This window comes from Dioscorea cayenensis, chromosome 20 (genome assembly GCF_009730915.1).
Source record: "Dioscorea cayenensis subsp. rotundata cultivar TDr96_F1 chromosome 20, TDr96_F1_v2_PseudoChromosome.rev07_lg8_w22 25.fasta, whole genome shotgun sequence".
Taxonomy (NCBI): Eukaryota; Viridiplantae; Streptophyta; class Magnoliopsida; order Dioscoreales; family Dioscoreaceae; genus Dioscorea; species Dioscorea cayenensis.
In genome coordinates this window covers 28563661-28576952 of record NC_052490.1, presented here as the reverse complement: position 1 = coordinate 28576952, position 13292 = coordinate 28563661, and the positions used below count along the sequence as shown (strand labels likewise).

The 13292-nt window shown below is 34.0% G+C and overlaps 2 protein-coding genes across 2 annotated transcripts; one reads left to right on the top strand and one right to left on the bottom strand.

The window, feature by feature from the left end:
• The first annotated feature begins 2608 nt into the window (after positions 1-2608).
• On the top strand, positions 2609-10182 carry LOC120251553 (sugar transporter ERD6-like 4). Its single transcript, XM_039260109.1, has 17 exons — positions 2609-3040; positions 3117-3206; positions 3290-3349; positions 3465-3530; positions 3612-3677; positions 3787-3862; positions 4024-4088; positions 4173-4265; positions 4834-4914; positions 5014-5098; positions 6334-6380; positions 6969-7031; positions 7114-7173; positions 8092-8157; positions 8299-8358; positions 9587-9701; positions 9782-10182. The coding sequence occupies exons 1-17, from the start codon at positions 2747-2749 to the stop codon at positions 9892-9894; spliced, it is 1500 nt and encodes a 499-aa protein (XP_039116043.1). The 5' UTR covers positions 2609-2746; the 3' UTR covers positions 9895-10182.
• A 13-nt stretch (positions 10183-10195) lies between these two features.
• LOC120251394 (putative 2-succinyl-6-hydroxy-2,4-cyclohexadiene-1-carboxylate synthase) lies at positions 10196-13056 on the bottom strand. Its single transcript, XM_039259923.1, has 5 exons — positions 12803-13056; positions 11818-12245; positions 11187-11279; positions 10445-10512; positions 10196-10369 (listed from the first exon to the last, which is right to left on the bottom strand). Exons 1-5 carry the CDS (start codon positions 13029-13031, stop codon positions 10231-10233), a joined length of 957 nt encoding a protein of 318 aa, XP_039115857.1. The 5' UTR covers positions 13032-13056; the 3' UTR covers positions 10196-10230.
• Between the last annotated feature and the right edge of the window lie 236 nt (positions 13057-13292).

Genomic DNA, 13292 nt, shown 5'->3' with positions numbered 1-13292 from the left:
ATTTTAAAAAAGTACTCGGTAATATTAGCCTCGAGTGGCTTTAGTCATCGTATGTTTTTTTATGTATGCTTCTAAGAAAAATCTTATGTATTGTTGATTGAATAAAATGTATGGTTTTGCTAGTATTATATTACACTAGTCGATCTTTCCCCGCGATTCGAGTGTTAGAAATGGATTCCACATATATAACATATATATTAGATGAGTCAAAGAAAATTAAAATCATATGAGCAAATTCGTGCTGATAACGTGTTAAGAATATATATGTTATAAATGTAAAGATAGTAATAAGAATAGAGAGCCAGAGTATTTACCAAAAACCCAAAAAACCCTGAAGAATTAAGTTCTTCTTCTTCTTTCTTCTTTTATTTCTCTCTTTTCTTTCTCTTCTCATATCTTCCAAAGTATACAAAATGAGGGGTATTTATAGGGTTACTAAGAGTTGAATGGGACGGCCGGGATCGATTCGATCCGACGGTCCAAAAATACCTGCAGTTGGTGGAATAATGAATGATCGTACGCTGCTACAGATCTACATAGGGCGGTTGTTACTGAGTCTTTGCGAGCTACTACGATAATATCTAGAAGTTGCTATAGTAATGCCGTCTGCTACAGTAGACATCTATTAAAAATATTTGTTTATAACATATATATATATATATATATATATATATATATATATATATATATAAGTGAACACCCTTTGATATAGTAACCTCTTGAATGGCATCATCACACTGTAGGGCACGTTGGATTATGAAGACCAGTAGGAGATAAAGGTTGTTGTTCTTAAATCATTGAATCCCTAAACTATACAGCTGTCTTTGTTTGTTTACTTATCTTGTTATTTCATTACACAGCGCAGATGGAATGTCGTTTGTTTCTTGTTTCTTAATTAACTTTTATATATTATTATTATTTTTTAAATCCCACACGTGAAAATCTTTGTTTCTTTATATGTGGGAATCACATCTTAATCAGCATCTGTTTATTAATATTTGTGGCGTATATTGGGCTCTTTGCATGATGGGAATAAAAATTTTCAACTTGCATTAAGTAATTTTGTGTTGATATTGAATGTTGATTTCAAGACTTAGCTAAAAAACAACTAATGTTATAAATTATGAAGGATATTAGTTTCAAGTTTTTTTCCCCAAATGCAACGTATAGTCAAAGACTTGCTCACAGGAGGTAATACGGCTTGCACTCACAATCATAAATTTTTAGCACCACTGCATTTAACATATTTTGAACATGGTAATGAACTCCCATATCATTTATCTTTCACAGTCTCACTGATGTTACTAGACAAAAACTCTTTGGCTTAGTTTCAACTCACTCAAAGATTTATTAAAAGTTTTTATATTAAAATAAAAATTCAATCAAAATAATTTTTTTTTTATAAAATTAACAATGGCCTCCCCAAACAATGTTGAGAAAATAAAAAACAAAAGGTATGTGGAATTAACAAGAAGGATCGAATTGATAGTTGAAAATAATTTTTAGATAAAATAATTGGTGTTATGTGAACCTTGATTACAATAAAATTATATTGAATAAAGTAGAAAAAAATCTTTATAAAATTATGTCATGTAATTAATTAAAAATTGAACAAATTAATATCTTTCCTCTTTTTGACATCTAAAATTGAGGAAAAGATAAAAAAAAAAAAAAAATAGGTCCAGAGGATTTGAGAGGTCAGAGTTAAGTGTTAACCCTTCAATTTTTCATTAAATTACAACAATTTATCTAAACAATTTATATCCATTAATGTAAACACTTAACTCTCCATCTCCATTAATGAGCCCTAAATGTAAACACAGCATAAATAACTGTTTAAAATATGAGGCTACAATCGCATCATATTTTGCAACAATTATTTATTACAAATATTAAAAATGATATGAAATTATAAAAATAAGTCACTGGTGTATCATCTCAAACAGCCAGCACAGCATCCAACTCATAGCTCAATAGACATGGGGACCAAAACCAACACCTTCATTATATTTAGGTAGATAAAATAAATATTATCTTAATTTAATACTAAAAAATCAACAATTTTTTTTAAAAAAATAAACAACAAAATTTTCTTTTAATACATATTAATGAAGTACACAAGTATGGAATGCAAGCCCAATAACCATCTATACTCTTAATTTTCATAAGTTTTAGGATTTAATTTTTAAATCTCCGAAAAAAACACTTTACATAAGGATTTGGTATCAATATATTAAGATATTAAGTTTAATAGTTACTTTAATATATATATATTAATTAATTAATTAATTTTTTTTTTTAAAAATAAATAATTGATAAAATAAAAGATAAACAGGTATATTGATGCACCGATTATAGTAAAGTGGTTTCAGGAGAAAAAAAAAAGTAGAAAAAAAATATTTTTTAAAAAAAATGAATTGTAACACGAGAGATTCAAACTTGAAACCTCTAAATTATAAGTACAAATAGTTATTAATTATAAGTACAGGTGATTATTAATGACTTATTTCACAGTTCCTTAATTTATTTAATTTTTAAAAGAAAAAAAATCTAAATTGGTACTTGTGCACTCACACCCCCCAAAAAGCAACAAATTTAATACCCGAATGAAGAAAAGTGGCTGAATTGTCTGGTTCTTCGAAATCGAACGAGAAAATCGATCCTTGTCCATTTAACCGCCCTCTTCGTTTTTTCTTTGCCCGAACCAACCCTTCTCTCGAGATCTCATCCACAAGACCGCTCACCGATGAGCTTCCACGAGAGCAGCGGCGGCGAGGAGGTTGGCCGGACCTCCTCCGACCTCCGCAAACCCTTTCTTCATACCGGGAGTTGGTACCGGATGGGCGGTATGGGCTCTCGCCAGTCAAGCTTGATGGATAAGCTCGGCTCCTCCGCCTCCGTCATCAGAGACTCTTCCGTCTCCGTCGTGCTCTGCACTCTCATCGTCGCCCTTGGCCCTATTCAATTTGGATTCACCGGTGGCTACTCGTCCCCCACACAGGATGATATCATCCGTGATCTCGATCTCACGCTCTCTGAGGTTTTTTCCGCTTTCTCTGCTTGTTTCTGGGTGTTGTCTTGTTGGTTGATTTGTCGGATATGGTGTGGTGTTGCAGTTCTCGCTTTTTGGGTCGTTGTCGAATGTTGGGGCCATGGTGGGAGCGATCGCCAGCGGGCAGATAGCGGAGTACATTGGGCGGAAAGGGGTATGTATGATCTGCTCATCTTTCCCCTTTGTTGTGATTTGTTTTGGTTTGGTAGTGATTGGTGTTGCCTTTCTCTGTCGTAGTCTTTGATGATCGCCTCTATTCCAAACATTATTGGCTGGCTTGCGATATCCTTTGCAAAAGTGAGTGAATTTGAGTTAAATTTTTTGTTTTTGATGATGTTGCTTTCTTCTTGGATTAATGGTCTTGGATTGTTGTTGACTAAGATGATGGTTTTGGAGTTTTTTCATTGAGTAGGACTCTTCGTTTTTGTATATGGGACGGTTGCTGGAAGGATTCGGTGTGGGCGTGATCTCTTATACGGTGCTTATGTTGCTTAGAATCTAATTAATGTGCAATTTTTATTAACATGCTTGTGGAATGATGTTTTTAAATTGTTTGCAGGTCCCTGTGTACATAGCAGAGATTGCTCCTCAAAATATGAGGGGAGCACTTGGTTCTGTGAATCAGGTTGGTTTTTTTGCGGCTTCTCTGATACTCTGATAAAATATTCTTCTTCTTGAGCATCATGTGGAAGAGTTGCATGGGTAATGTTTTGACTGGTTGTATCATTTTGTAGCTTTCTGTGACAATTGGAATATTGCTTTCTTATCTCTTGGGCTTGTTTGTGCAATGGAGAGTGCTTGCTGTTCTAGGTAATAATGCTTGGTGTGTTGAGTATCTGAGAACGTAATTGATGACACCTTCTTTACTTTAAAAAATCAGCTTGGGATTGACCTTTATCAAATTGCCCTTTGATTGGAAACTTGCAAATGCCATAGTTGCTTACTGAGTTAAATTCCTACTCAATGTGTAGGGATTTTGCCGTGCACAATTCTGATACCTGGCCTCTTCTTTATCCCAGAATCACCAAGGTGGCTGGTGAGGCTAATGGAAATGTCTTTCATTTACTCAATAATTCAAACCCATCTTACTTCTGATATTTTGTTTTCCTGTTCAAATTAGGCTAAAATGGGTATGACGGAGGACTTTGAAACTTCCTTGCAAGTTTTGAGGGGTTTTGATACTGATATTACAGTAGAAGTGAACGAGATTAAGGTAAATAATGGTTCTCATCTTGTGCTGATCATTAGTAATGCAAAATAACTTGGACAATAGCACTTGGTTGTTCTAGGTTAGAATCTAAACAATCACACTTAGAAGAAAAGACAATTACACTGTCAAAATATAATGTACATTTGATGAAACTGAATCCTTTCTGTTACAAAGGATTCATCCCTCTTAACCTTGATAAGCTAGATATAACTTATCAAGACTTTTAACTTATTCATAAACTCAATTAGAATAAAATTTAAAACAAATTTGCCAGATTTGGCACACCTTTATAGTCCAAAATCTGAATTACCTTACTATCCTTAACATCTTAAGCGTATAATTTTAATTATTAGACAGTTTCTAAACCAAAATCACGTCAAATAATGGTGTTGAACCATATGCTGTGTCAATTAGACTTGATAGTTGATACACGACATAATTTCTAGATTTACATGACTTTGTTGGGGAAATACTCCATATGCACAAAGAAAGATGTTGTACTAGTTCTATTTTATGTAGAAAACCATTTAGAATATGAGAGCCTGTAATCATCAGGATCTACTTTCTGCAGAGATCACTGGCATCATCCAGTAGAAGGACTACTATTAGGTTCTCAGACCTTAAACAGAGAAGATATAAACTCCCTCTTATGGTAATTTGAAATGTTCCCTTTATTCTTTTTACTGTAAATTTGTTATAATCACAACCAAATATTATTTATATTGGAATATCTTTCTGCTTGATTCTGCAGATAGGAATTGGTTTACTTGTGTTACAACAGTTAAGTGGGATCAATGGCATTTTATTTTATGCAAGCAGTATTTTCAAAACTGCTGGTAAGTTCATAATTGTTTAAATTCACAGCTTCATTGCTTTTTGGCTCTTGCTTTGTGTTTTAACTGAGGTTTAGTGATGATTGGATTCGTGTAATTATGAGGGACCCAAAAAGAAAAAAAATTGGATTTTGAATTAGTGGATAAATGCATCTTCTCCATTGCATTTACAACATAGTAAATGTGTCAAATGACTTATTAGTCCTTTATGTGTGTGACTAAGCATTGACATGAATGGAGAAATATCAACATAAAATACTCCATTATTCTACTTGAGCAATTTGCATGCAAATAAACTCAAATGAAGGGAGAATTCAAGAATAGAAGATCAAGATAAGGAAGATGTGAGGGACTAGACTGAATGCACTTGGAAGAGCTTCTTTGTGCCCAACCCTGCTCAAAACCACAAACAGCTATTATTCCGAAGGTGACTTGAATGGACAACATTATTCATTATACTTGCCTTAACTCAGTATCACTCTGATTTCCTCTGAAAGCTGCTTGATTAATTTGCTGAGAACCACATGCTGACATGATCTGCAAACTAAGAAGCATGGACACGGAAACGGTGACACGATACGACACGACACGGACACGGTGACATAGTAATTTCTAAAAATTAAGGACACGGGTACGGCAGAACACGGTTATAAAAAATATTATTTATTATATAAAATATTTATTATAAATATAAATCTATATAGTTTTCATGTAATGTATGTTATATATTTACTTATAGATTAATTTGGTGATCTTGTGTATTGGGAAGTAATTAGGAAATATACATGAGTAATTTAGAAAAACCATTTACAAAGTATATGAGTGTCTGGAGGTGTTCACGGTGTGTCCGACATGGATACGACACAGGTACGTCAAGCTCCCTGGAGTGTCCTTGCTTCATAGTCTGCAAACCTCAATGGTGTTTACCTAAGATTATACTTTAAAAAAGGGGGCCTTGTGTTTTTTTGTGTATTTTGCACTAAACTCTAATATCCCATATTCAACTTTTGGATTACCTTGCTATTAAGTCATCATTGAAACTAATGGAGAATTCTCATGTTATTACGCTGGTGTTTAGTCCTTGCTATATGACACCTTATATTTTTTGAACAAGTTTATGTTGTTGCTGTATGAGCACATGGTGTATAGCTTTGTTTAAGCTTTCTTTTGAGTGACTCAACTCTTATTTCATCATGATAATGTATATGTTTTTGTGTGTGTGTGTGTGTTTAAAACAGGGATATCATCAAGTAACATGGCCACAGTTGGTGTGGGAGTTATTCAGGTAATAATCTTGCGTAACTGTTTGGCAGGAAAGCCTTCTTTTGTTGCGTTTCCATCTCTATAGTGACCAAAAATGAGAAAGTGTTTAAATTCCTATGTATAAATCTTGGCAAATGTTTCATAGATATGATAAGAACATCCCCTTTGCTTAAGGTACATTATCCCTCTTCTCGTTCTGTTGTTGCATAACATTATGTAAAACTTATCATTGACAGGAGCCACCTTACCATCCCTTTATGAAGTCATGTGTCTGAGCCTCTTCACTGATGAACACAAATATTGTCATAGTTACATTGTAAACAAGGTTGTCACCATCTTACAAACCTTTGTGCATGCTATGTTTCATCAGCATTAGCTGAGTGACCTTGACAACTGTTTACCTTTCTGGATCGCTTATGGATCATCTGTTTAAAGTGAAGATGTTGCATCAGCTGCCTAATCTTTCAAGACCATTGTCTTTCTGTTCTTGTATCATTGCTTTTGCTTAATAGCGTTGGCATACCACTTAATCCTCCTTTTTTGCATATCATGATTTTACATGTAATGATACCACAATTGCAAGTTGAATGTATATGACACTGTTGTACAGATCATAGCCACTGGCGTAACAACTTGGTTGCTTGATCGAGCTGGACGTCGACTTCTCCTTATAGTGGGTTTTTAGCATAATTGCCTCCCTATAGTGTATGTGTCCAGTTTGTTACATCAGATGATATATGGTTTCATTATTTCAGATTTCATCGGCTGGAATGACAGGGAGCCTTCTTCTTGTCTCAGTCTCATTTTTTCTGAAGGTTAGTCTTAAAGGATGCAAATTCTATATCATTTCTTTTCCTCAGAAATTCCCATGTTAGATTTCCTTGAAGGCTACCTGAATGGTTTCATGTTGCTTTTACTCATTACACCTTTACAAATAGAGATAGTACCCTTTATCATCCATGCTTCTCAAAAGTACCCAGCACCCCTCTTTTAATTTAGATTTACATGCTGTCCTAATATCTTTTTTAGTGCATAAATTCATTGAATGCTTGAACAAACTGTGCTCTTAATGCATGAAAATTTTACATAAGATATCTTTTCAATTTTTAAAAAGGTAAATATGCATAGTTGGCCCTTGAACTATACCTCTGTATTCACTTTGGTAAGTGAACCCAAAACAAGTTCATTTTGCTTCTTGAACTAAGAAGGGAAGTGTGGGAATAGTCTGTAAATATGAAAAAAAATGAGCAGTTTTGTTATTTGAGAATCTTTTTTGACTTTTGTTCCAAATCATATTTTTTTTCCAGTATTGTACAAATCTTTCTGCTTTATACAGCATCAGTGTTTGTGATATATATATATTTTTTTCTAAAAGTCTAAATGCATAGTAATTAAAAATACATTAGCACATGAAGATACTGTTGAGGTTATAATCAAAGATGTTGGGCATAAATTGTAATATCCTACACATAGAAGGCATTGACCATGAGTACTAAATTGAATTTATACATTAAAATGTGCTACAGGTTGGCAATTAAATCAAAAATTTAGGGGCTGCAGAAGGTAATATCACTATTTTATTTTTCAGGGGATAATAGAAAAAAGTCCTTCGAAATAATGATAGATCTTTAAAATGTTGTGTATGTGTGAGTGTGTGTGTATTTTTAGCTTTACTTTATATTATATATATATGCTCCTCACTTCTTAGGCTTTCTTCTTTTTGTTGTATGTAGGGTATTATTTCTGAAGATTCCAAATTCTATGGTACTCTAAGCATTGTTCCAGCTGTTGGTCTTGTGGTATGGTTTTGATGAACCCATAGGTTTAGAGATGCTTAAATGTATAATTCATTCATTTGTGGCTTTATTTTAATAATAATAATAATAATAATATTATTATTATTATTATTATCATTATTATTTTCTTTTATGCTCTTCTAGGCTTTTGTCATTGCCTTCTCTCTCGGATTAGGAGCGATTCCATGGCTTATAATGTCTGAGGTAATAAAAGATGCGCCCTGTCATTGTTATGTTTGAATTTAAAAATTGCTTATTCATCTAGTTCATTGGCATACTAATCTGCTTCTTCCACAGAGATTCATTTTTATCAACTCATTTACTTCAAACTCTCAAGTGATAGCTCTAGAAGTGATAATATGAAAATACATTATGACAGGAGCTTTTATGGAAGTTAAGCATATGAATTAGATCCTGATATGTGTTATTTTCTTGTGGTATTTGGATCTATTCAAGTATCTCCGGTATCACCATGGTTCTTGCGGCTATTACTAATTGTGACTAACTTTTGAGATGGGAAAACGAGTTTAGGTTAGGTGAGTGGTGGTGTTCTTATATTCTTTGGACTAAGCTATATGTTGTGACTAGCCATCTCTTTGAATGGCAGATCATGTAACAATAGCATAATTTATTGTTTCTCATTTTTGTAGAGATGCTTTAGGCTTGGTGATATTTAGCTCTAACCTTGTAAGAGTAAAGGTTGGGCTTGTGTTGAACCTGGACACAATTTGGCATAGAGCAACTTTAGGCCAGCTTTCAGGCTAATTATGTGAATAGATCTTTTGTCATGTTGGCCACTGATCATATTGTCATAATTTTATCTGTGTAACCTCCTATATGTTCTTTCCCACAATCTGGTTGGGTCCACCTTCTGAGTTTTAGAACATCAAGTTTGCATTAAATTGAACATAAGCTTGTTGCATGAGTTAAAGCTTTTCAAACTTGAATCAATATACTTGCCTCTATAGTTTCTCAAGATAAATAGGTAGTTCTCCAACTCCATTGATAAATTAGGACATAGCCATACCATTACTTAAGAATTCTGATGAAAACCCTTATTTTTTCTGTTAAAAATTTCCAAAATGCAAAAGCATCCAAACAATTATCTGATATAATTCAGGTACCATCATCTCAAGGTTTTTTTAATATGTCACTAATTAGATGCAAGGTTGGGAGAAAATAACGTCTTGCATTGCTTGAGACCTTGAGATGAGGACTGCTTATTTTTGCATTATATTTCTGCTTGAACTTGTAACTGCTATCATACTCAATGCTGCTTTTATTGCAATGCTCACTCCATCAACAAATATTTTGAGTTTTTCTTTCTTTCTTTCTTTCTTTCTTTCTTTTTTTAAAAAATTAAAATTGCACTCTGCTGTACTGAACTAGAACTTTGAAGCCATGCATACTGATTTCTTGTTTTATCTTTCAGATACTTCCTCCAAACATTAAGGGCCTTGCTGGTAGTGTGGCAACTCTAGCCAATTGGTTTACATCATGGGGAATCACAATGACTGCAAACCTGCTTTTGAGCTGGAGCAGTGGAGGTACCCCTCTATTATGCTCTCATTCTTCACCCTGCCATACATTCTCTATATCATCTGAAAATACAAAACATCTTGTACAGGAACTTTCGCCATTTATACAGTTGTGAGTGCTTTCACTCTAGTATTTGTGATCATATGGGTGCCTGAGACCAAGGGAAGAACCCTAGAGGAAATCCAATGGTCCTTCAGATGAGTTGTCTTTGAAATCAATCTTTTTCAACTTAAACGCACGACCACGATGATCAGGCTGACTGATATGAGATCATATCATCAATTGGGAGTGTGATTTAAGCAGATAACTTATGAAGCTTCATGGTTTCTTGTTGTGTCATTTCACCTGTTATTATAATTGTATGTATTCTTTTTGTATTCATAAATGCTATTTGACCATTCTCTATTGCTATAAGTAATTATCAAAACTATTGTAAAATTTGTTTGAACAGGATCCTGAGGAGTCTTGGTAATAATTTTTTTTATTCAATTTCAATTACAAGCAAGGAAGCAACAATAGTGAATTCGATCATTTAGATCACTTATTAATTGTATTGTCTATGACAAATTGTTCAAGGAATTCCTTGAGATGGCGATTGTAGGCGCAAGGTCTTTCAAGGTGAACAAGGTGGCCTGCTTTCTTGATAACTTGAAGTGTTGCCTTATCACCCAATTGCCTGCATCAAAAGGTCAGTGTTTCAATTAAATTAAAATCTTGAGGTTCAGATATTTTGAGAATATAATTTGCTTACTCTTTCAAGTTATTAGCCATTTCTATGTTGCATATGTTGTCATTCTCACCCCACAGCAAGAGTATCCTCTGTTAGCAAAAGAATGAGTAATTGAGCTTATTTTTGTTTTGATGATGCATGACATCTAATGTCTGATTCCACTGCCAATTATTTGTATCAGTAAATTATGCAAGCAGACACCATGATTAGATTGGATATCTAGTCTTATGAACCTGCTCACAATGAACCATAATATGATTGGACACTTGAAATTCAATGAAAAGTTTTAGTTTGGTAATCATAAATTTATTACAAGGATAGTACTAACCTAGTCGTTGGCACAGTTAAAAACACTAATCTGGTGGTTGGCTGGGTTTATTCTAAATTGTGCTTGAATAACTGATACTACCATGTAAGTTAATTTAAAAAATAAGGACTAAATATTTAAGTTTGGCATCTTAATTATCAGCTTAAATTTTGCTTAAATTTTTGGATGAATCCCTGGATAATTGGATGAATCTGAAATAAATAAATAATATATGTTTGGTTTTCTCTTTGGTTTGTTTATATATATATATATATATATATATTTTAAGTTCCAATATTTTTTATTGAATGAATTTTTTTAATATTAAAAAAATTATTTTATTGTTTCGTTTTTTTATCTAAACCAAGAGAGTACAAGTGATCATACATTTTCTAGCACACTTGAATGCAGACACACAATTTCAGTAAAATAATTAATTAGGTTTTAATAGCATACCATTGGCAATACTGCAGGAACTGCTGCATCCTTGTTCCTCATCACCAATCCCTCCAACAACTCTGCTCTCTCCTTCCTATTTCCAAACATAATCTGAAAAGGAAATAATAATCATAGCAAATTATATTACTATATATATATATATATATGAATGTATAATTTTTATTAGGAGTGGTAATAGGACGGAGACGGGAAGTGGCCTCTCCATCTCTGAACCCACACACGGGTAAAAACATTCTCTCATCTATGTCCCCGTGGACAAACGATCCCCTCGGGATCCCCCATGCTAATATACCTATGTATTTTAATTTTTTTTAAAATTATTTAATACCAAACACAAAAAGAAAAACAAAAAAAAATATTCAATATAAAACTTCACAAAATAATATATTAAAAATTTTAAAAAAAATAATCTTCAAATATTTATCAATATAGAGCAAACTGTAAATAAAAATAAATTAATCAAGGACGCCCAGTCCCCCATTTTTTTAAATGGAAATAGGTTGCTTCTCACTCTCACGAAAGGTAAAATAATCAAGAAATCTCCAATCTTCATCTTGGTTTGGTGACAGCAGGGATCCCATCACCACCCTTAATTTTTATCATATATAATATTTATTAATTAATATACCTGAAGATAATGACGATAAAGACAGCGAGGAAGCCAAAGCTTTTTATAAGTAGCAACAGTGAAAAGATCTTTAACCCCTTCAACGGACTCAGGCAACAAGAACTCAGCCAACGAAGCGAAGCCAAGCCGTCCGAGCATGGCTTCATTAATTGAATCAGTGAAGGCAATTGTTGCCCCAGACACAACAAGATGGCTAACCAGCTCCGGCCACATCTCAGCCAACTTAAACGCCACCATCCCACCATAACTGAACCCAACTACGGCGCAGCCCGCCACGCCGAGCCGAGCCAGAGCCGAAGCCAAACACCGAGCCTGGAATTCCGGCGACCACTCACTGCTGGAGCTTTTGGAGCCGCGGAAGTACAACAAGTCCGGCACGAAAATGTCGTACTTTTTCGTCAGTGCTGCGACTTGGAATTGCCACGTAACTATTGTTGTAAAATGTAGGGATCGAATGAAAGCGATCTGACAATGAAAAATAAATAAAAGGAATCTTTGAAAAAAATAAAAACACAAAGATGTTACGTGAAAACCCCTTAACAATTAGGGGTAAAAACCACTGGGCGAAAGATAGAAGAATTTACTTATGTGGGAAAAATTGTAGGAGTTATAAACTCTACTAATAACGTGGAAAAAGCCGTAACTCTCTTATACTTGGGAGATTGGACTAACTCTCAAAAATATTTTTTTCCACACTTTTCTTCTCTCTAATTTTTTTCTCACTCTCACTTCTTCACTTGATTCTTCACTCGAGGTTGTTTCTAAGAATGAGAATAGGCTCACATATATATAGGCCAACTAAAACCACCATTTTCCTTAAACACATGGGCACTAATCCATGGATTAAATTCATGGTTTAGGTTAATGGTTTAAGCCAGCCATTGTTTGGGTGATCCATGGATTAAGAGGAGTTGGATTTGGGCTAATGGATTATAATCCATTGGTTTGTTCCATTGGTTTTGGGCCAATGGGTTTATGCCAACAACTATTCCATCGGCTGCGAAGCCATGCACGAGAACAACTGCAGGCTTATTTTTCTTCTTCTTTTTGTTCTTGGTTTTCTTGTTGTTGTTGACGTTTTGATAAGCTTTGGGTGCCCAAATGCTCATAATGGTGCGGTGGTCGGCGTCTATTTCGATGGTGGTTCGCCGGAGTTCGGCAAGTTTTACTAAGCCTTGGACTATTGATTTCTCAGCTTCAACCAAGTTCACCATTTTGTTGTTTGGAATGATGAGAAGGAGGAGAGGCTAGGTGTGCTCAAACTCAGCGGCAATGCCTTTTAAAGCCATTTCTATTTATTTATTTATTTATAATAATAATAATTAGTGGAAATTGCTAAAAACACTCCCAAAGTTTGCAATATGCACATATTCTCCCTCTAAATTTGAATATTCATAAAAACCCATTTCTTTTAAATACAATGATTTTTTAAACCCCCAAGCATCTAACAGTGATTGATAGAGTTAATTTTTGAT